Genomic DNA, 22,593 nt, shown 5'->3' with positions numbered 1-22,593 from the left:
GAGAAGCTCTCTACAGTCAGCAAAAACAAGACTGGGAGCAGACTGTGGCTCAGATCATGAACTCCTTATTGCCAAATTCAGACTGAAATTGAAGAAAGTGAAGAAAACCACTAGACCATTCAGGTATGACCTAAATCAAATCCCTTATCACTATACAGTGGAAGTGACAAATAGATTTAAGAGACTAGATCTGATAGACAGAGGTTCGTGACACTGTACAGGAGACAGGGATCAAGACCATCCCCATGGAAAAGAAATGCAAAAAAGCAAAATGGCTGTCTGAGGAGGTCTTACAAATAGCTGTGAAAAGAAGAGAAGCAAAAAGCAAAGGAGAAAAGGAAAGATATTCCCAGCTGAATGAAGAGTTCCAAAGAATAGCAAGGAGAGATAAGAAAGCCTTCCTCAGTGATCAATGCAAAGAAATAGAGGAAAACAATAGAATGGGAAAGACTAGAGATCTCTTCAAGAAAATTAGAGATACCAAGGGAACATTTCATGCAAACATGGGCTCAATAAAGGACAGAAATGGTATGGACCTAACAGAAGCAGAAGATACTAAGAAGAGGTGGCAAGAATACACAGAAGAACTGTACAAAAAAGATCTTCACAACCCAGATAATCACGATGGTGTGATCACTCACCTAGAGCCAGACATCCTGGAATGTGAAGTCAAGTGGGCCTTAGAAAACATCATTATGAACAAAGCTAGTGGAGGTGATGGAATTCCAGTTGAGCTATTTCAAATCCTCAAAGGTGATGCTGTGAAAGTGCTGCACTAAATATGCCAGCAAATCTGGAAAACTCAGCAGTGGCCACAGGACTGGAAAAGGTCAGTTTTCATTCCAATCCCAAAGAAAGGCAATGCCAAAGAATGCTCAAACTACCCCACAATTGCACTCATCTCACACACTAGTAAAGTAATTCTCAAAATTTTCCAAGCCAGGCTTCAGCAATATGTGAACCGTGAACTTCCAGATGTTCAAGCTGGTTTTAGAAAAGGCAGAGGAACCAGAGATCAAATTGCCAACATCCGCTGGATCATCGAAAAAGCAAGAGAGTTCCAGAAAAACATCTATTTCTGCTTTATTGACTATACCAAAGCCTTTGACTGTGTGGATCACAATAAACTGTGGAAAATTCTGAAAGAGATGGGCATACCAGACCATCTGACCTGTCTCTTGAGAAACCTGTATGCTGGTCAGGAAGCAACAGTTAGAACTGGACATGGAACAACAGACTGGTTCCAAATAGGAAAAGGAGTACGTCAAGGCTGTATATTGTCACCCTGCTTATTTAACTTTTATGCAGAGTACATCATGAAAAACGCTGGGCTGGAAGAAACAAGCTGGAATCAAGATTGCCGGGAGAAATATCAATAACCTCAGATATGCAGATGACACCACCCTTATGGCAGAAAGTGAAGAAGAACTAAAGAGCCTCTTGATGAAAGTGAAAGAGGAGAGTGAAAGAGTTGGCTTAAAGCTCAACGTTCAGAAAACTAAGATCATGGCATCCGGTCCCATCACTTCATGGGAAATAGATGGGGAAACAGTGTCAGACTTTATTTTTTTGGGCTCCAAAATCCCTGCAGATGGTGATTGCAGCCATGAAATTAAAAGACGCTTACTCCTTGGAAGGAAGGTTATGACCAACCTAGTTGGCATATTTAAAAGCAGAGACATTACTTTTCCAACAAAGATCTGTCTAGTCAAGGCTATGGTTTTTCCAGTGGTCATGTGTGGATGTGAGAGTTGGACGGCGAAGAAAGCTGAGCGCCGAAGAATTGATGCTTTTGAACTGTGGCGTTGGAGAAGACTCTTGAGAGTCCCTTGGACTGCAAGACGATCCAACCAGTCCATCCTAAAGGAGATCAGTCGTGGGTGTTCATTGGAAGGACTGATGTTGAAGCTGAAACCCCAATACTTTGGCCACCTGATGCAAAGAGTTGACTCATTGGAAAAGACCCTGATGCTGGGAAGGATTGGGGGCGGGAAGAGAAGGGGACGACAGAGGATGAGATGGCTGGATGGCATCATCGACTTGATGGACATGGGTTTGGGTAAACTCCGGGGGTTGGTGATGGACAGGGAGGCCTGGCGTTCTGCAATTCATGGGGTGGCAAATAGTCGGACACGACTGAGCGACTGAACTGTACTGATAGAGATGGGATGTGGAGAAAATGTTTCAGGTGAAAAGACTAGCATGTGCTAAGGTCCTGTGGTTGCTATTATCACTGTGCCAATGATCTTGAACGATAGTCATGTCTAGAGCACTGAGAATGAAATAGACCTGGTAGGGAATGAGCCGGCAGGGTAGGTAGGAGCCAGACAACATGCAGTCTCATAGTGCAAGATCAGGATTTGTTTTCTGTACCGAGAACAATGAGAAGCCGCTTGTTGACTTTAAGCAGGAGGATCAGGTGATGGAACTGTTCTCTGAAACGTCTCTCTGGCTTTAGTATGCAATGTGGATGTGCGGGGATGGGGGTGGGGACAAGGGCGGAGGTGAGAACAGAGAGCAGAGGGGTTGCTCTGGTCTGTGTCGCGGCGGAGGCCATGGACACGGGGAGAAGGGGCGTCCAGGAGGATTTCCGCGATCAGATGACTAATGTGGAAGATGGGAGTGGAGAGTCCCAAGAAAGCATCCAGCAAACGGGTGCTGGTGGTGCCACTCCGTGAGCATTAAGAACACTGGAAAAGAGTCCTATCTTGTGTTGAAAAATGGTAGTTCAGCAGTTTTGCTCTTCGGGTGTGTCTGGCTCAGCTCCCATCTGGCGGCTTCAGCTCTGCGCCCTCCTCAGACACCACGTTCGGGACCTAGATGCGAACTCAGACTTTCTCAGTTCTTGAAGGACCAAGTAGGTACCAGACCGGCCAAGTCGCCTAGCCACAGCGCGAGAAAGATCCAGAGCTGACTCTATGCAGTCTGGAGGAAGAAACGAACCCTAAACAAGCAAGCGGATTCTCTCCAAACAAAACCGATCAGCAACCGATCCTAAAAGGCGCGAAAGCCTAACTGCGGAGGGAAGGGAGAGAATACCTTATGCGCATACCCGCCGCCGGCTCGCGCGCGGGAGGGAGTCCGGATGACGTCATCTCGCGGCATCTACGCCTGACGTCACTCTCTAGCGCCGGCCGGAAGAGGCGCTGGACGGCGCACGTAGGTGGAGGCGCGTTGGGCGGGCACATGGCGAATTCTGCGGGTTTGGCGCTGTGCGGGCATGCGCTGGTGGTGCGGGGCGGCAGCCGGTTGCTGGCTACCTCCACTTCGAGCAGGTGAGGGGTCGTTCTGGAGCAGAAGCCCAGGTTGCGGTCGTGCGCCAGGGCCTTGAGATTCCGGTTCTCCCGCCCTGCCGGGGCTGCACCTGCCGCGGGGTGACCCTAGGGAGCCCCGCTTCTGCCTGTGAACTCTCCGGTGCCACTTGAGCCCGGCTGCGTGCCAGCGCCGCGGAATGTCCGCTCTCCTTGCCCTTCTCCTAAGATCTGCCCGGGGCCTCGCGCCTTCAGCGGCGGGCCTGCGGCATTCTTTGCCGGTTCCGCTCCAGATACTTCCGGGCGCTGCGGGGTCCGGGGGAGGCACGTCTCTGGGGCGTGGGAGGAAGACAGCTCTTGGGCTGTCTTGGGGAGAGGAGTTTATACTCCCGGGGACCACATTCGTTGCGCTCCTGCACTCGCTTCCCTCTCTCTGTCGCTGCTTGCTTCCTCATCCCCGCCCACATCCCTTGACCCCGCTTTGCTTGCCCTTCGGGGCGAGGGTCTTACCTGACACCTCCTTGCTGGAGGGTACCCCCAGAACCACAGCCGCTTTCTCCCTAGTGGCACTTTATAAAGTCGTCCTTTTTCTTTCTCTAATTTCACACCCCTTATCGTTCCCGGAATTTTGATGTTTGTTGGTCGACTAGTCTTGATCCAGGAACCTCTTGAATATTAGCAGTGGCCAGTTTCGGCCCCGTATTTTCTTTCCTAGGGTAGTTCTGATTCTCCCAAACTTGAAACAGACAGTGTGTCTGTTAAATATAAATGTGCTCTGTGTTCTTTGTTCAGAGGTTGGTTTCAGAGATTCGATAAGATATTAAGTGTAGATTTCACAAATTTATTCACAAACCTGTTGTCTTTCCCAGGTTATTTTAGAGCCGTATGAAATCTAGCACATGCTGCAGTGAGAGATGAGAAAATTAGACTCCATCTGGTTGATTCGGTTCACACCGTTTGAGAAAGCCTAGTGGCTGGCTGGCAAGGTTTCTGACTTGGAGGACTGCTGCTCATCCTGCACGGCAGTGCTCCATATGAAAAGAGTTTGGCTGCAGTCACTTTAAAGGCTGTGAATTTGTTTGGGATGTCTTTGTGTCAGGCATTGGAGCGGGGGTGGTGGGTGGTGGGGGGAGGTGCGGCGGCTTAGGGCCTGGTAGGGAAAGAGGGTAGCTTCTATACTGGTAAGCACTTGGAGAGCTCTTCTGGGGCAGATAAGACATTTTTCTAAACAAGTACCCCAAGTTTTAAACTTGGGTGCATAAGGCTAACTGAAACGGCTGATTTTCTAGTTGTTAAAGAATGGTATATTCCTGTTGAGTTTTTGTCCTCATTTATTTCACTTAACTGATTTTTATGGACAGACCATGACACTTATGTATGGCAGATGCAAATAGGTTCAGCAAATTAAAGCTCCTTAGCTGTTCCCTGAAATATTTTATGGAGACTAGTTCTTGTGGAGAAAATCCTTGCTTAGGATACAAATATTTTTTTGATCCAGATTTTTTTTTAAAAAGTGAGCATTGTAATGAACAAAGTGCTTCATTTAAAACATTGCTGTTATTTTTCTTTAGTGATGACAACAGCCTCTTCATATATGATTGCAGTGCTGCAGAAAAGAAGTCACAAGAACATAAAGGGTGAGATGGTGGGAAAGCCTCTTTGGGGCTGACTGATAGTTTGAATAATGGGACTGTTTACTCTAAGAAGTAAATTGTTGTTTTATTTGCTGAATTCTTCATTTCTGTTACCCAGCTGTGTGGATAAACCAGATACCACCTCAAGAGAGAAATGTGCTGTTGACTTTCAAATTAGGCATTAAGAATATGAGAACTTTTAAAAATACTCTAGTTTGTCAGTAATTAACTCTTTTATTGGTACTTTGAAATAACAGGCAATTTCAAATGCATTGAAAGCAGGTTATGAAATTAGCTAATTGAAAAAAGAAAAGTATAGTCTTTAAAAAAAATTTTTTATTGGAGTATAGTTGATTTATAACTCTGTGTTTCAGGTGTACAACAAAGTGAATCAGTTATGCATATATATATATATATCCACTCATTTTTAGATTCTTTTCCCATATAGGTAATCACAGAGTATTGAGTAGAGTTCCCTATGCTATACAGTAGGTCTTTATTAGTTATCTGTTTTATATATAGTAGTGTATATATGTCAGTCCCAATCTCCCAGTGTATCCCTTTCTCATCCCTTTTCCCCTCAGGTAACCATAGGTTTGTTTGGTCATTCTGTATGGTGCTTTTCTTTAGAAGACTTGGACTTGGGACCCACTTTTTAAAAAAAATATGATTTGAGCCCTGCCTCTGGTTGTGGATCAGCTCATGTCCTTGAGGGAATGGCCCATAGGATCTCTGAGGGTCTTTCCAGCTCAGCCCTTGGGATTCTGGTGTGTATGCTGAGAGACTTTTCTGTATTAGCTCTACTCCTTAAAATTAGAGTGATCTTGATCTTCTCCATGTCCCTCAGTATGTCTTGTATCCTGACTACATGAACCTTGTTGCACTTCCTACATCTGATCGCATTATAATCACACAGGACCGGCTTGAATGGCACAGCTTCAGTTGCTCAGGTAAGGCCTGACCTGTCTCCTCTCTTTCTCAGGGAGGACAGACAGCCCGTGGATCAGGGGAGTGACACCGTTCTGGCGTCCACCTTCTCCAAGTCTGGCAGCTATTTTGTTTTAACTGATGACAGTAAGCGTCTGATTCTTTTCCGTACAAACCCATGGCAATGTCTGAGTGTCAGGTATGAAATGCTAATGTTGAACTGTTAACGATGTTGAACGCACAACTTACACTTGCATGCCAGTAACAGTAGTGATAGCAGCCATAGTGTCAGTAGTTAACACGTGGTACCAGCCCTGTGGCAGGCTCTGTTTTGAGTGCTGGGCTGGTATTAGCTGATTTAAGTCTCATAGCAGGCCAGTGAGTGGGGTGGGGGCATTGTTTTCACCCGCCCTCCCTGGCCAACAGTCACTTAGCCTGGCTGGGCCCTGTCCTGGTCTCTAACTACAGAGTTTGTGCTCCTGGCCACTAGGCCATCCTGCTTCCAAACTGTTGTTTCTCCAGCCCCTGAGAGTGTTGGGGGCTTTGTATATGGTAAGGCACCTGGGCCACAGTTTTAACTTGGTGAGTTTTGTAAGACGGTGCACTTACTTGAGTATCTGAAAGGCTGGGGCTCAGCGTTAATGGGAGAGGACGTCACCTGCCTTTCCCTGGCAAGTTTCCTCACCATCTGTTTCCGCCCCTGGAACTTGGAGTCCTGCTAGAGATCACCTCCTCTGAGGCTGTGAGGCCACAGGCCCGGCCTCTCTATGGACGAGGGTGAGTCTTCACCACAGGGACTGTGCCTGCTGTTCAAGAGCCCCTTGGGTCCCTCGTTGGAACACTGACCACTTGGGGAGGTGTGGGTCCACACTTAGGGCCTGCTGCTTAAGTGCGAGTTGGAGGCGAGCTTGCGCTTGCTCTGTAGGCAGTGGTTCTGGACTTGCTAGAAAGCAAACGCATAAGTGAATTGTCCCTTCTGTGTGCGTCCGCGGGTAGCGACTCACTCTGGACGTGGGCACAGGAGCGTCCATGCGACCTTCCACAGTCTTGGGTCCTGATACCGAAGCTCTACCCCTGGAGAGGGTGAGCGTTTGGGGCTCTTGGGTGCCCTGGCTGTTCGACAAGAGTCTGAGGAGGGAGGGAGGAGGGGTATGTGTGGCATTGGGCTTGTTAATGAGGGAGTTTAGGTGAGACTCCTGGAGCGCAAGGCAGGGCTGGGGTTCTTGGTCCCTGTGAGCACGCCCGGGTCTCTCCCCGAGGGTGTGGGCTGAGAGGAAGGTCCCATGTCGCGGGTTCTCTCGATAGGAGCCCCGAGTAAAGTGGGCCGTAGACCTTAGTGGTCTTGGTGCCTGGTGCTTTTCTTGTATGTTTGCTTCTGGCTTGTAAGTTGATATCAGCAGAGTAACTTTGTGTAGGAGGTGCTTGCAGTAGGTGGTTTAGAAGACAGGTGATGTAATTTTATGATGTTAAGGAACCAGATTACCAACTCCAGGGCCTCTGTCCTGTTGATTGCTGGGTAAGGGGTGGGGTCAAGGGAGAGGCCAGGTGAACTAAAGCTCTTTCTATGCATTTACCTGGAGCTCAGCACCTTCCCTTTGTTACGAAGCTTTTGGAGAAGGGGAGCAGAGTTAGTTTTATCGCCGAGGGAAGGACAGTACCCACCTCCCCCCATGTCTAGCAGACATCATCCTGGAGGGGGCGCTTTACCTTTGGGGCACAAGCCCCTTTGGGATCTGATGGACCCCCTCAGAACAGCACCCACCTTTGGTACGTCTGACATCCAGTTCATCCATGTTTGACCAGCTGGGGCCTTGAGTGGGACCCCTTTGCAGCTCAGACCTGGCTTCAGTGGGCCCTTTCTCTGGCCCTGGCAAGGAAGAGGGGCCCAGGTTGCCTGGGGCGGGGGGAGACTGAGGAGAAGGTCCTGGGCCGTGAACCCAGTGATTCTGTGGAGGCAGAAAAAGTGCTGAGACCGCAGTCCCTGCAGAGGCTGAAAACCGGTGCCCCCAAGACTCCTGTTGGGGTGGCATGACCAGCCCGCCCGACAGTCCTGTCTGATGACGTGTCCCCCACCTGTGAGCTGATGCCCTTGAACCTTAACTTCCAAACCCCCTCCGCGCAGCTCAGCTGCATCCTGGAATTGGTGTCAGGATGAGTTTAGCCTGAAAAGCTGGAAGCCCCTGGCTGGCGAAGGACCCGGAGGAGGTATGGCGTCACGGGGAGCGGACCAGCTTTGGAGGGGTCGCTTCTTCCCCGGGCGGCCGAGCTTCTTGGGACCCAAGCCCATTACTGCTGGAGGCTGTCCTGGGCTGGTGCCCCCTAGAGTGCTGTGTCATGTGTCTCCCCCCAACCCCCGCTGGGGCTGTGCCTGGGCTCCTTGAAGCTGCTTATCAGCTCTGCGGATTCTGATTAATCCTGCCTGGAGAATTACCTTTTTCTATCATTGTTTTCCCCAAGTTGATCCCATTACCCTTCCTCGAGGGCCACACTGGCACCGAGGAGCGGAGATGGTCCAGGAGTGGAGATGGTCCAGCGGCTGCCGAGCCCCTGGCAGGGGTGGGGCCTCCCGCTCAATTCTCAGTCCCCTCATCCTTCTGCCAAGTGGTGGGCAGGGGTCTGATGTTCCCTGTGTGGGGAATTTGTTCCTTTAAGCTTCAGTTTCTGTCTCAAGCTGACACTTGGTGTCCTGGCTGCTGTGAGCCAGGATAGATGCCAGCTGTTTTTCTTTTACTTAAAAAAAAAAAAAATCTGTGGCTGTGCTGGGTCTTCATTGCTGCACGTGGGCTTCCTCTGGTTTTGGTGAGTGGAGGCTACTCTACTCACAGTGCGTGAGCCTCTCACTGCAGGGGATTTTCTTGTCTCAGAGCATGAGCTCCACAGCATTTGGGCTTCAGCAGTTGTGGTGCTCAGGCTCAGTTGCTCTGAGACATGTGGGATCTTCCTGGACCAGGGATGGAACCCATGTCCCTTGGGTTGCAAGGCAGATCTTAACCATCGGACTACCAGGGAAGCCTGGATGTCAGCTCTTTACAGGGACAGCGGGTCCCTGCCAGCCCTCGGTGATGACAGAGCCGGGGCCAGCTCTTCTGTGATGAAGCCTCATGTGTAGACAGATGGCAGGTATTGGTGTTTGAAGCGGTGGCATGGCTCCTGTCAAATGTGAGATACCTGTCAGTAGCAACAAAGAAAAATGACAGCAGGAAGAGATACCATGACCCCCAACCCCGGACGAGCAGTGGGCGGTCGGCCTGTGTCGGCACAGCTCTAGTTTTGTTTCTCATGGCTTGTGCTGGTGAACCAGCTTGTGGATGGGACACACCTTGTGGCTCTCACAGATCAGGGGTTTGGATCTGTGATGCGCCCCCGGTGGAGGGTCGCTGGTGGCAGTCCCCCCCAGCTCTCGGTGTTGGGCCCTCCTGTTCTCAGGTGCTGTGCACAAGCAGTGCTTGTAGGATCCTGGTCCAGGCGGCAGCGCCAGCAGTGGGTGGCGGGCAGCCAGAGGGCAGGGGCGTCCTCTGTGGTTTGCATTGCGGCCCAGAGCACATTTAGTGTTTAGGAAACTGGCCTTGTCATCTCCCACGTGTACAGAGTCCAGGGAGCGTTCTGTCAGGACAGTCTTTAAACACAAGGCCAATTGAAAGGGTTAGACACTTAGATACTCACCACCCAGATCTTACTATTAGTGCATTTTGAAAACCAACAGCATCATAAATTTGTCTGAGGCACTGGCTCTGTTTCCATCCTCACAGTTGCTGTATGTTTGTGGCTCCGTTTTTGGTAACTGCCATGTGGCAGGAGCCGATGGTCAGGTGGCTTGCAGGTCAGTGGTGGCCCTGGTGCTGACCCCTGTGGGCCGACCGCGGGTGTCTCTGGCCTTGTAGAACTGTGGTCAGGAGGTGCACAGCCCTGACCTTCACGGCCTCGGAGGAGAAGATCCTGGTGGCGGACAAGTCTGGTGATGTGTATTCCTTCTCGGTGCTGGAGCCACACGGGGGTGGCAAGCTTGAACTCGGACACTTGTCGATGCTGCTGGATGTGGTGCGTGGGCAGTGGGTTCACTGGCTACAGTCGGGATCAGGGTGAGGAGCAGGCGGGTGTGGGCTCTGCCGTGGCAGGGGCAGCCCTGCAGACCTGGGGGTGGGGGCTGCAGGGGCGAGGTTTCAGAAGGTGAAGCGGGGTGAGGGAGGGTAGTCGAGTTAGGGGCGGCTGGGTGGTCTAGTCGAGGAGGAGGGGTGTGGGAGAGCAGAGGTCCTGCAGGCCCCCAGCCAGGAGCTGCCCCCGCCCCCCAGGCACTGAGAGGCCCATGAGGGCTGGGCTGCAGCGGGGTGGCGGCTGGGCTGGTGTGGGGCCCTATAGGGAAGGGGGGGCGGACCTGCTGACTGGCTGGACAGGGGGGCACACGAGAGGAAGGAGAGAAAAGTGACCAGTTGGGAAGAGGGGAGTGGGCGAGGCCAGGCCTTCAGATACAGCTGAGGCCCTTTGGGGACACGTGAGCTGAGGCCTGGGGAAGTAGGGCGGGAGCTGGCGTGCTGACCACTGGGTCTGCCCCTTCTCACCTCGTGCGCAGGCCGTGAGTCCCGACGACCGCTTTGTCCTCACCGCTGACCGGGACGAGAAGATCCGGGTGAGCTGGGCCGCAGCTCCGCACAGCATCGAGTCCTTCTGCCTGGGGCACACCGAGTGAGTCCCCCGCCCCGCGCCCCGCAGAGGGAGGCTGTGGCTCTCGGCTGGGGAGGTGCCCGCCCCGGGAGGAGGGGACTGGCCTTAGCACCTGGCCTGCTGCCTGACGAGACCCCTGTCCAGCTCACCCCCTGGTACCAGGGTCTCTGGAACTTTCGGAACCCCCTTACCCATTCAGAACCTGTTTGCTGGAGGTGTTCTGGGTAGTGTCCAGGTTTTCTCTGTGGCATCCATGTCTCGATCCCCAGTGCGCCGTCACTGCAGGCTGTCTGACCTTGCTGCCTGCAGGAGGCCCTTCCCCCTGACAGCTGCTCTGGTCAGTTAGGGTCACCTGTGGTTTCCACACGGCTCAGGGTGTTTCTGGAAGGCACATCCTTTCTCAGGGCAGATGGCCCGGCAGCCCCAGGCAGTGGTCCATGGTCAGTGGGGGTGGGTGTCGGGATGAGGAACACGTGTCAACCATTTCCATCGTCCAGGCAGCTGTCTTCTGGCACCCGAGCACTCATTCAGTGAGTGGACTTTGATGCTAACCTGAGGGAGGCGTTTCTGAAGACTGTCGGTCTTCTCAGGCAAATGGCTGATGACAGTCTGCGGGGAGGAAGAGCAGTAGATTTGGCCCAAGTGTTTTAATGGGGTGGAGGAGGGACCGGTGGGGTGATTCAGTTCTGAGCTTGCTCCCTTTTGCTTGGCTTTGAATGGAACGTAAATGCTGACCTTGAAGAAGATCGCTGCTTGCTGGGTTTGTGAGTGCATTCCCCCTCGCCTGCCCCAGTCTCTCTGTGCCCCGCCTGCCCCAACGGGCACACTTGGCCTCAGGGCCTTTATACTTGGTCTTCTCGCCTCTGGGCACATTCTTCCTGTGGCTCGGCCCCTCCTTCATTCCTTTGCTCTCTCAGGACCCCCTAGAGAATGCCCGCCCCTCCACCCTGCTGTTCTTTCTTTTCAGCCTTTGCTGTCAGGTTCAGAGCCATGAGCCACCCAAGTGTGAAGTGAGGTGTGCCATTAGTGTGAACACAGGATTCCAAAGGCAATATGAAAGAACAGTGTAAAAACAGCTTGTCATTAATTTGTTACGTTGATGCAGGTTGAGATGATAACACTTTGGGAATGCTGAGTTAAGGCAAAAACCTAGTGTTAATCTTAGCTGAGTCTGTTATTAGCATGGTTACCGGCAAAGGTAAGCTGCCCTTGGTGGCTTGCGTTGGGGCTGCATGGGCCGTTCGGAGCCTGTGCTGACACCCAGGGGCTCCTTATGGCCTGGGCCTGTCTCTCCCCACCCCACCCAGTCCCCTGCCTCCTGGGGGCGGGGTGTTCATCAGGTTTGCTCCTTGCTGTCTGCAGCCCTTGGCACAGTGCCTGGCACGCAGTTGGTGCTCAGGGGGTGTTTCAATGAGTAAATGACCAGTTGTCAGTCTTGGTTAAGGCCCTGGAAACTGCAGTTTCCGCCCGTTTGCTGTTGAGATGTTGAGAAGGCCCATACCCACTGTCATGGTCACGCTGTTGCGATAAACACAGGCCAACTTCAGCACGTACTTTTGTTTCTTTAGGAGGGCCTTTGGGGAAGGCGGTCCTGGGGTAGAGGACTGGCCCAGGCCAGGGTGAGGCTCCAGGTGGCTGGGAGGGGGACTGGTAGATGTAGAGAGCCATGGGGGTCCCTCCTTGTCCAGGAGTCCCTGGGCGCCCGAGTGCTTGATTAATCATGTTAAGAGATGGGAGCACAGCAGGCAGCTCGGCCCCTCCTGGGCTGGGGGCTGGTCTCTGGGGGCGTGGGCTGCTCGGGTGCGGCTCAGTGGATGCGACTCTGGCTGGTGGTCAGCAGTGCCACTCCCCCTCGGTCCTGCTGGCACGTCACCCTGGCGTCTTGGACCCCATTGAAGTGTGTGCCCTGGGGCAGCTTTCCGAGCAGGGTGGGCCCTCTGGGGCCTTCCTAGCAAGCGCGACTGGAGTGACACGCATGCTCCACACACAGTCCTGTTGCTCCTCGTGGTTTCTGTTGGGGTCCGGGTCCAAGGATACGGGCCGGACGGAGTCACAGCAGCCCAGCTCACCCTTTGCTTCTCCCCTGTAGGTTCGTGAGCCGCATCTTCGTGGTGCCCAACCACCCTGAGCTGCTCTTGTCATCCTCTGGGGTAAGTGCTCTGCTCCCTCCATGCACACCCGGGGGGTGGGGGTTGTGGGTACCCCGGGTGGGGTGGGCCCGCTGTGAGCAGCCTGTCTTTTGCTCCCAGCTGTGATGTGCGGTCAGAGTGTGCCTTTCTTGAGTGGCCTTCCACTAGGTGGTGCTTCTGGCTCCCTGTAGAGCTGACTGGCTCGCTCCCTGCTTCAGGCTGCGTGCACGTGTGTGCACGCGCTGAGCTGGAACAGCAGTGCGTGGATTCTGGTCTGAAGGGTCCTCACAGCATCGTGATATCCGTTGAAGAGTTTGGTATACGGTCCTTCCTGAATCCTAGAAGGACCTGGTTCTGTCCCAATGCCAATGTGCTTGGCCCTTCTCCCTGACCCTTTTGTCGCGTGTGAGCGTGTGGAGAAGGCCGTGCACTTCGCCGTGGGGGAAGTGTGATCAGTGAGGACGGCTGCCTGGTCCTGGGAGCCGCGGCCTGAAGCCTTAACAGCTGGGTCACTGGGGGCACCTTCCTCTCGGGATCACTAAGCAGCACTTGGCTGAGGTGCAGGTCTGCGTTATAATAGGGTCTGAGTCTTCCTTTCTCTTCAGAAGCTCTGCCCACAGCCTTTCATCTTTGCCTCTCCATCCCTTTAGCTTTTTCTGCAACTCGGGGGCCTGGGGAGGACTGGGGGGGCCTCGTGGACCCCCGATGGGCAGGCCTTCCGGGTGGCGACCACGTCCTGTTTCCTTCTCCACACGTGGTTTTTCTCGGGTTTTTATTTTTCTGTTCTCCTGTTCTCGAAAGCTATGCGTGGTCCTGTGAGAGTAAAGAGGAAAATAAATGTGCCGGAGTTCCCAGTGGTAGCCAGCTTCTGTGGGTTTTGTTGTAAGCCTCTTATAATAAAGGAAAGTACTCATGTGCACGGAAAAGTGTACTGACCGCCTTTGGTCTGGTTGCTCAGCTTTACCACGTCCAGCATCGTGCTTCTACTCCTTTTCAAAGAAACGCAGGAGTTCTGGCACTGGCCATCCTGGGGGCCCACCCGCCCCCTGTCACGTCCTGGGGGACTGCCCCACCTCCTCACTGGCCACCCCGGCCCAGGAATGGTGTGTGTGGTGTGTGCCCTGCACACTGTGAACTGCAGTTTGTGTGTTTATGTGAAAAGCCAGACACTGCTCTCAGGCTTAGAATGGAAACCAACACTGCTCCCTGCTTCCCCCACCAAGGCCAGCCCTGGGGGACCTCAGCTACGTCCTTTTGGCCGACACTTTCAGGCCGCACAGGAAACAAGCACGGGCAGCCCCCATTTGAGGGCGCACGTCATGGGGCAGGCTTCTGAAGGTGCAAGCAGGGTCAGGAGCCTGGCTCGCGGGAGGTGCCCTCTGCCCGCCCAGCTCTCAGGGGTTGGCAGGTGGGTGGGTCTCTGTCCACTGTTCCCCTGCAGGTCGGGTGGTCGAGCTCCAGGGTTTTCTCTGTCTGGTGTTCAGTTCGCTTGGTTTTCTAGGCCGAGGCCGTTGAGTCTGGGTTCCCTGTGTGGGGTCTGATCACCCTTCTCTCTGGACACGTTTGGGGGCCTTCTCACCCCGTACTCTGAAGTACGAAGGAGTGGGGTGAGGGAGGCTCGCAGGGGCCCCTGAAAATGGCTGCACAGTCCGTGGCTCTTTCTTTCTGAATCTCAGGTCCGCACATCTGGGGTTTTTGGGTTCCTGCCTCTGGAGCTGGCCTCACCCTACTTTTCGTGGAACCTGTATCAGGCGGGCACTGGCCCCATCGTCTCATCCTCTCTTTCCTTTTGCGTTTCTTTTCTTGTGTTCCAGCTCCCTGTTCCACTCTGTCTTCCTGCAGGAATGTTAGTTTCTGCTCTCGTCCTTGGAACATTCTTTCTTTACAGCCCCATTCTTGCATCTTGTGTGCGGACCTTTGCACTCCCTGAGGTGGTGTGACTTGTGGGGTTTTTAAGGGATTTTCCTGTGTGTGTCCCCCAACCCCCCACTGGTGTGTTGCTCATCTTTTGAGTTTTCCTCGATGTCTGTTGTCTGGGAGTAGGAGTTGGGCACCAGGCCCCATTGGATGCCAGCGTGCACCCAGCTCCATCTCACTCACCTTCTGGCCCTTCTCTGTAGATGTTTGGTCCTGCGTCCTGCCATCTTATGATGAGTGTTGTAGCAGATATTTCTTAACATTACCCTCTCTTTTTTTCTTTATTGGGGTAATAGGAGTTTATAACACCTAAGTTTCATGTGCACAACGTTGTATTTTGACTTCTGCACACTCTATAGCGTGCTCACACCAGCAGTTTAGTTTCCACGTATCGCAGTACAATCCAGTTGACCCCCTTCACTCATCGTACCTTCCCCTCTGGTCAACACTACTCTGTTCTTTGTATCTCTGTGTGTGTTTTTGTTCGTTTTTTTTTTTTTTTTTTATATCCCACTTACGAGTGAAATTGTATGGCATTTGTCTTTCTCCACTAGACTTATTTTACTTGACATGATACCCTCTAGGTCTATCCATGGTTTTGTTGCAAATGGCAAGATTTCATTCCTTTTTTATGGTTGGGTGATGTTCGTGCACGTGCATGCATGTGTATACCACTTTCATCTGTTGATGGGCTCTTAGCTTCTATATCTTGGCTATTGTAAATAATGCAGCAGTGAACATAAGGGTGCATAGATCTTTTCAAAGTTGTGTTTTTGTTTTTTCCTCAGGAGAGAAATTGCTGCATCATTTGGTAGCTCTGATTTCTTGAGAGACCTCCATAGTATTTTCCAGAGTGGCTGCACCAATTTACATTCCTGCCATCGGTGTACGGGGGTCCCTTCTCTCTACATCTTCACCAACATTTGATATTTGTTGTCTTTTCGACAGCAGCCCTTCTGGCAGTCGTGGGGTGCTGTCTCACTGTGGTTTTGATCTGCATTTCCCTTATGATTGAGGATGTTGGGCGTCTTTTCCTGTGCATGTTGGCCATCTGTATGTCTTTATTTAGAAAAATGTCTGTTTGTGTCTTCTTCCCATCTTTAAAGGTTGAAAGGTTATTGTTGAGTTGTATAAGTTCCTTGTCTACTTTGGACATTAACCACTCATCAGATGTATGATTTGCAAATATCTTCTCCCATTTGTTTGGTGGTGGTTTTGTTGGTCGTTTCTTTTGCTGTGCAGAAGCTTTTTTGATGTAGTTTCATTTATTTTTGCTTTTATTTCCTTTACCTGAGGAATTTTATTTGGAAAGATCTTGTTAAGACCAGTGTCAAAGAGCATACCGCCTGTGTTTTCTTCTTATTGCTTCAGGTCTTACATTTGTCTTTAATCCATTTTAAGTTCATTTTTCTGCATGGTGTGAGATTGTGGTTCAGTTTTATCCTTTTGCACATGACTGTTTTCTCCACACTGTTTATTGAAGAGACTGTCCTTTCTCTGTTGTATGTTCTTTGCTTCTTTGTTGTAAATTGTTCATATGTGCCTGGGTTTGTTTCTGGGCTTTCAGTTCTGTCCCATTGATATGTGTGCCTGTTTTTCTGCCATTACCGTATTGTTTTGATTATTGTAGTTTTACAGTGTAGCTCAAAATCAAGGAGTGTGACTCCCTTCCCCTTTATTATTCTTTCTCAAGATTACTTTGGCTCTTCAGGTCTTTTGTGATTTTCATATACATTGTAGGATTTTTGTTGTTGTTGTTTAAGGTCTGTGGAAAATGTTCTTGGCATTTTGATAGGGGTTGGATTAAATCTTCAGTTGTTTTAGTTAACGATGGGCATTTTAACAATGTTAACTCTTCTAGTCCATTAGCACAAATGTTTTTCCATTTGTTCATGTCTTTGGTTTCTTTCAACAATGTCCTATACTTTTCTGAGTACAGGCCTTATACCTCCCTGGTTAAATTTATTACTGAGTATTTTATTCTTGATGCAATTGTGTGTGGAGTTGTTTTCTTAATTTTTCTTTCTTTTACTTTGTTGTTTCTGTATAAAAACTCAACAGAGTTTTGAGCATTGATTTTGTACCCTGAAACTTTATTCATTTATTATTTCTGGTAGTTTTTTGCTGGAGTCTTTAGGGTTTTCTGTAAATAAAACCACATCATCTGCAAGCAGTAGCAGTTTTACTTCTTCCTTTCCAGTTGGATTCCTTTTTTTCTTTTTTCTGATTGCTTTGGCTATGGTGACTAGAAATGGGCACGCTTGTCTTGTTCCTGGAAAATGCTTTTTTTTGCATTTATGTCATGTTTGGAGTTCACATCGGGCTGTGCCGGTTGGGGCTCTCATGGACAAATGGATGTCCTCTTTGCACCCGTTCCTGAGCAGGGACATGGAAGGTTCTCAGTGCTCATGAGCCTCACGTGTTTCTCCCTGCGGATGCATGCTCATTGATGGAACCATGTTTGTGCATGAATGTGTGTGCACTGCAGTCCCAGCCCGAGCGCAGCAGGTCTCGTCTTTGACCTCCAGCACAACAGAGTGTCTTGGGTCCTTACCCATTTAGCTGTGTGGGGTCCCCCATGTGTTCTTACTGGTCTGTGAGATGCTTTGGACAGTTGTCACTAAGCAAAGAGCCTTTAGCTGGGAGAGGTGCGCTGGCTGCTGCCTCCATGTTATCATCCCCATGACCTAGTGAAGCCTGGATGCCCCACTGGGCGCTAACCGTCCTGGTGTCTGCAGGACCGCACCCTGAGGCTCTGGGAGTACCGAAGTGGCCGCGAGTTACACTGTTGTCCCCTGACCAGCCTGCAGGAGTCCACGGAGTCCTGGAGTGACAAGGTAACCCCACGTTTATCTCGGAGCCTCTCCAGCTGCTGGGATCCTGTGAAAAAAATTCCTTTTACGTTGGAGAAGTTTCTTGCTGTCAGTGCAGACTCCTCCTTGGGTTTCTGCTGCCATGGTGCCCCTGTTGGAGCCGTGGCAAACAGAGGCCTGTGTGTTCTGCTGCCTTCTTCACATCTGTGCCCTCCTCAACCTCCTGACACCCCTGGATGGTGAGGAGAGGCAGGGCACAGAGGGGACTGGAGCGAGCTGTTCTGATGCTGGGTGTGGCTGCACCTGCATGAGCCCGGGGCTGCCTCCCACCCTGCTCTGAGAGCTGTGTGTGGCCCCGCCATGTCCCCTCCGCTCCTCCTGGCTCTGACACCCTGCTTCCTCTGCCAGGACCTGTGGATGCTCACGCACACACTGTCCGTGGTTACAGCGCCCTCTTTTCTTCCCTGTGTGTTCTCTGCCCTCTTTGACCAATTCCATTGACCTTGGAGACACTGCACAGGCTCTGTGAGTCCCGTGTGTCAGAGCTGCCTGTGAACTGTGCCTTCCCTGGGGTCTGGAGGGTCCTGCAGGGTCGTCTCTTGCTGTGGTGGACCACACATGGGGACTGTCTGTCCTGCAGCGATGCCCGAAGTTAGAGCAGGGCAGCCGGTGTCCAGTCCTGGCCAGCTGATGTCACTGAGGCTGCTGCTTTTCCTTGCAGAGATTTGCCGTGTCCAGGATCACTTACTGGAGCCAGGAGGACTGCGTGGCGCTCTCGTGTGATGGGTGAGCCCAAGTGGACACAGCGTCACTCATGGTTCCTGCAGACCCGTGAGGGTGGGAGGAGGCTGGGGGACGAGAAGGGTATCTCTGGCTCGGCCTCATCCTGCAGTGACCTTGCCTCTCCGAGCCCCGCTGCTGCAGCAGGGGCAGGTTCCTTCCTGTACGCCGGCATCTCACTTGCTGCTGGTATCCGCCAACGTGAAGGCAGCCCCGGCCTCTGGCTGGCTTATTGTGCACGTGGAGCCCCAGCTAAGGGTCAGCTGTGGTAGCATCCACCCCAGTCAGGCCCGGCTCAGCATGGGAGACCCCGGGGGCTGCAGTGCAGACAGAGTGGGTGTGGGGAGCATGATCGCCCAGCTATGCCCTCCTGAGCATCGTCTGCATGCTGGGAAGGGGATTGGGGGGCCTCCCACATTCTCTGTCCTGACGACCACCCTGGGGTTGGCATCTCAGCTCATGTTAGACAGGAAGGCGCAGGATTAGAGGGTAAAATGCTGCCTAGGCTGGGAGTGGAGGGCTGAGCTCACCACCCAGGGTCCATGCTGCTCAGTGGGTGGAGTGGCTGTCTTCTCTGCACAGTTTCGTCCTGGCTGTGTGATTAGCTGCTCCAGGACTTAAGGACGAGAACCTTGGTGAGGTCACAGCTCCTGGGGGCAGGGATGCAGGAGTGGCTGGGTCCTCGGGGCTTGGAGTCATGAGGTGGCAGCTGAGACGCTGGTGGGCTGAGCGCCCCTCAGGCCATGGGCCCTGTCCTCACCGTCCCCTCTCTCCTGGCAGGCTGCCCGTGGTCTACATCTTCCAGCTGGATGCTGCCCAGCGACAGTTGGTTCCAAGGCACCTGCTGACTTTCCAGCACCGGGTGTGGGACACTGCCTTTGAGGAGGGCCACGGGCTGTGGGTCCTGCAAGACTGCCAGGAAGACCCCCTTCTGCTCTACAGGCCCGTGGGCGGCCAGTGGAAGGTAAGGGGGCTGGACCCAGCTGTGTCCCAAGCTGGGAAGAGGGGAGATGGGTGCGACCCTTTTCAGCCTGATCACGTCCATGCCAGAGGCTGTGTCCTGGGGGGGCAGGGAGCTGGGGTGCGTGCCGGGTTCTCCAGTCTCCTGTGTCTATGCTGGCATTTTGGGGGATGTTGCTATTGTTGTACCCTTGCCCTGTGACTGTCCTGGTCACACGTCTCTTTAGGAGATGAGCCCACAGCTGGGGGGTACTGGGTGGGTACCTTTCACACTTGCAGCCTCAGCACAGTCTTGCACCTCGGATCCACTGGACGCCGAGGGGCCCCGTCCTCGCAGGTGGCCTGGGTGGGCCTGTGTGTCACCTCCTGCCTGGCCTGTGGCTCACCAGGCGCCATAGTGAGGGGCAGGGGACGCTCGCAGAGCTCTCTGTACACTTGTGTGTCCCTGATGGGTGCTCAGGGCCGCCCAGCAGATTGTTGAGTTATTTTTATCTGAAGAGTAGGGGTGAGCCAGTGCCCCTGACCTGTGCCGCCAGGTTCCAGGCACCTTAGAGTCACCCGTGATGAGCCACAGTGCGCGTCCCCGGCTCTGTTTGACGAGCTGCGGTCACTGCTATGCTGGATGGGCCAGGTGGACAGCCTTGCTGCCTCCTGGGGGTGCGGAGGGCAGGGCTGTCCCGTGCCTGGGTGGCAGCCTGGGGGTTTCTGTCCTTTCTGAGAAAAGTTTTCTGTTCATCTCCTCAGTCTGTTCCTGAAAGTGCCGAGTTGAAGAGGGTCTGTGCTCATGTTCGCGTGAACTGGGCCATGTTGGAAGGTGAGGACTCGTCCTTGGCCTGCTTTTCCAGGGTCATGTTCAGCTGTGGCCACAGCAGTCCCAGAGCGCAATACCCAGCAGGGGTCCGCTTCTTGGGGTGAGGACGTGGGGCCTGTGGGGTGTGTGTCCTTTGCAGGGCAGGCGAGCACTATGAGGCAGGGCTGGTCGGTTCCCTTAGAGAAGCGTTGCCCTGGTCTCAAGTTAACCTCAGTGGGGCCTACATCCGGGCCACTTGGTTGGCAGGGTTCAGGTCCCTGCAGGTTGCTGAACAGGGGGCTGCATGTCTCCCCTTTCCATTGGCCAGAGGACACCCTGGGTCGGGCACCAACAGGATGCAGCCACAGCCTCTGCATCTGGTCTCCCAGGGAACCCGTGTCCTGTGAAAAGCGAGTCCTCGGTGCAGCCAGGCGTGGCCATCAGGAGGTGGGCGTTCTGGGGGCAGTGCCCGAGGAGGCCCCAAGGTCCATGAGACCTGGGTGGTCGCTGAGTTCATTCCCCGCTACAGGAGGGTCCACCAGGTCCCCCTTAGAGGCAGAGCCCTGAGTCCCCGTCCGTCCTCACGCCTGGTGTCCCCCCTGGCACCCGGTTTCGTCCCTCCCGCGCAGGCTGTGTTGGCGTGGACAGTGGGTTCAGCAGCCTCTACAAGGCTACTTGCGACAACATGACCACTTACCTGAAGAAGAAGGAGGAGCGGCTGCAGCAGCAGCTGGAGAAGAAGCGGCGCCGGGCCCCGCCACCTGGGCCCAACGGGCCGACCAAGAAGATGAGGGCAGGGCAGTCGGTGTGGGACTGCTCGTCCTAGCGCTTGGGGTGCCCCTTGGGGAGGCACAGTGCTGCCCTCCCCTCCCACCCGCAGCTTCCTGACTTCCTTGGGCTGGGCGGCAGCGCGGTCCATCCCAGCTCAGCGGACCCCTGGGGCCGTGCCGGGCAGCCGGATGGGACCATGGGCTCTAGAACATTCTGTCCGCAAAGCTGTACCGTGGGTCAGCGTCACTGGACATGCTGCGCGAGAGTAGTAAATACACCCAGCACCTCCCTTCCCTTTGGAGGGTGATCACCCGCGGGCCTGGCACTCGTCCTTCCTGCTCGTTCTGCAGCGGGCTTCCTGTCGGGAGCCTGGAGGCCGACGTCTTTCTAGCAGTGCGGTGGATACCCACGCTGTTCTCCGCTTTCCCTTCTGGATGGGCTGCCGCGCTGTCCAGCAGGTGGCTGTGTGCCCCATGGGCTGTTAGCCCAAGAGGAGTAAATACTGGCTCCCAGTGCTCAGGCCCTGTGGGGCGAGGAGAGCTTGTCGCCAGCGTTGGTGGAGACAGGCTCGTTCACGGACGTGAGAGAACTGGGGTGCCCGGCTGGACACTCACTCTGCAGGGAAGTGACTGGTGACGTGTGTGTTTGATTTTGATCTGGACTTTGTGCACCTGCAGCAGAGCAGGAAAGCCAGCTGTGTGCTAACTCCTGATCAATAAAGATGAGTTTCTCTGCAGCTTCTGGAAAATTGAGCAGTGACACATGGAACTGATTGCAAAATATATTGAGCAGAACTGTGTATGACGAGTGTGCTCTTTGTGATTGAAACGTTTACCTTTTGGTTTGAAGAAAGAGGTTTTTGTGGTGTGGGGGTTGTTTCATGGGCGTTGGACACAGGTTGTTTCATGTATCAAATCTGTTTCATGTGTCAGATTGTTCCTTAGTGCCTTGTTTTAATTTAAAGGCTGATCTGGAAACTAAACCTCTCAGGGTCGCTTCCCACAGGGGACATCAGCGACCCCCGCACCAGCCCCTGTGCTTTGCCTGACACACACACACCCTGGTCACACAGACACACACCCTGGAAAGAGACACACTCAGACACACACACACCCATCCGACTCGGGCAGGGTAGTCGGTTGGCGGAGAGAGGGTGTACCTGCAGGGGTGGTGGGGTGCCATGGCTGTGGTCCTGATATGGAGTGTTCCTTCCTAATATGCTCTGAATTCTTGGTTTTAGGAGAAATCTGTTTGTTCTTGTTGGTGTCTTTATTTTTGACCGTGCCGCTTTTGGGATCTTCGTTCTCCAACCAGGGATTGAACCCAAGACCTCAGCAATGAAAGCTCAGAGTCCTAACCGCTGGGCTGCTGGGAAGTCCCTCTTGTTGGTGTCTTGGTCTAAGATAGGGGCGAGCAAACTGGCCTGCAGGCCACAACCTGCCCGTTGCCCAGTTTTCTGTGGTCTCTGAGGTAAGCATAGTTGTTAGGTTTTTTAATGGTTGAAAAAAATCAAAAGAAAAATGTTTCAATCTATGGGTGTCCATCAGTAAAATCTCATCGGGACATAGCCATGCCTGCTCAATTGGGGGTGCTCAGCGCCGGCTCTAGGGCTGCAGCAGCTGAGCTGGGGCGGTTGCCTGCACAGTCTGAAATACTTATGTTCCGGCCCTTCACAGAGAGGTTGTCTGTCCCCTTAAGGTCCCTGTTAAATTTGTGTTGTGTTTTCAGTGAGCTGGCTGATTTCACTGTGTCCTTGTGGTCCCTGAGGACCGATAGGTGGCATGGGCCTCTCTGAAACCCCGGTGCCCACCCCTGGAGATGTGTGAGGCCGGCCTCCCGCAGGGAGGCTCAGAAGTACACCAGCAGGTGTGGGTGGGAGGGGCTGCGGAAACCTGAGTTTCCCGAGACTGTAAAGTTACTTGTGTGCTTATCAGAGCCATACACACATACTTTGTATTTAAA

General features: G+C 53.0%; 1 protein-coding gene across 7 annotated transcripts; it reads left to right on the top strand.

Annotated features, from left to right (window-relative positions):
• The first annotated feature begins 3,152 nt into the window (after positions 1-3,152).
• Positions 3,153-21,430, top strand: WDR4 (WDR4 tRNA N7-guanosine methyltransferase non-catalytic subunit). 7 transcript variants are annotated; one of them, XM_081569976.1, is made up of 11 exons: positions 3,153-3,275; positions 4,823-4,888; positions 5,868-5,959; positions 9,694-9,850; positions 10,380-10,492; positions 12,561-12,621; positions 17,256-17,354; positions 18,052-18,116; positions 18,891-19,074; positions 19,815-19,884; positions 20,490-21,430. In XM_081569976.1, exons 4-11 carry the CDS (start codon positions 9,836-9,838, stop codon positions 20,684-20,686), a joined length of 804 nt encoding a protein of 267 aa, XP_081426102.1. In that variant the 5' UTR covers positions 3,153-3,275; positions 4,823-4,888; positions 5,868-5,959; positions 9,694-9,835; the 3' UTR covers positions 20,687-21,430. The 7 variants fall into 7 exon arrangements, with proteins under 7 accessions (XP_081426102.1, XP_081426097.1, XP_081426096.1 ...); XM_081569971.1 differs by having other exon boundaries at positions 5,868-6,011; XM_081569970.1 differs by having other exon boundaries at positions 5,868-6,011; positions 19,815-19,981.
• Positions 21,431-22,593: the final 1,163 nt, after the last annotated feature.

The sequence above is a fragment of the Giraffa tippelskirchi genome, chromosome 2 (genome assembly GCF_054371585.1).
Source record: "Giraffa tippelskirchi isolate mGirTip1 chromosome 2, T2T-mGirTip1v1.2.pri, whole genome shotgun sequence".
NCBI lineage: Eukaryota > Metazoa > Chordata > Mammalia > Artiodactyla > Giraffidae > Giraffa > Giraffa tippelskirchi.
This window is presented reverse-complemented; position numbering and strand designations above follow the sequence as displayed.

Excerpts from the sequence above, each read along its gene's own strand:
- WDR4 (XM_081569970.1), top strand. The coding sequence starts at position 3,187 with ATGGCGAATTCTGCGGGTTTGGCGCTGTGCGGGCATGCGCTGGTGGTG. Across the intron at positions 17,355-18,051 it reads CGGAGTCCTGGAGTGACAAG|AGATTTGCCGTGTCCAGGAT; the intron begins GTAACCCCACGT and ends TTTTCCTTGCAG. Across the intron at positions 19,982-20,489 it reads GCAGGGGTCCGCTTCTTGGG|GCTGTGTTGGCGTGGACAGT; the intron begins GTGAGGACGTGG and ends CCTCCCGCGCAG.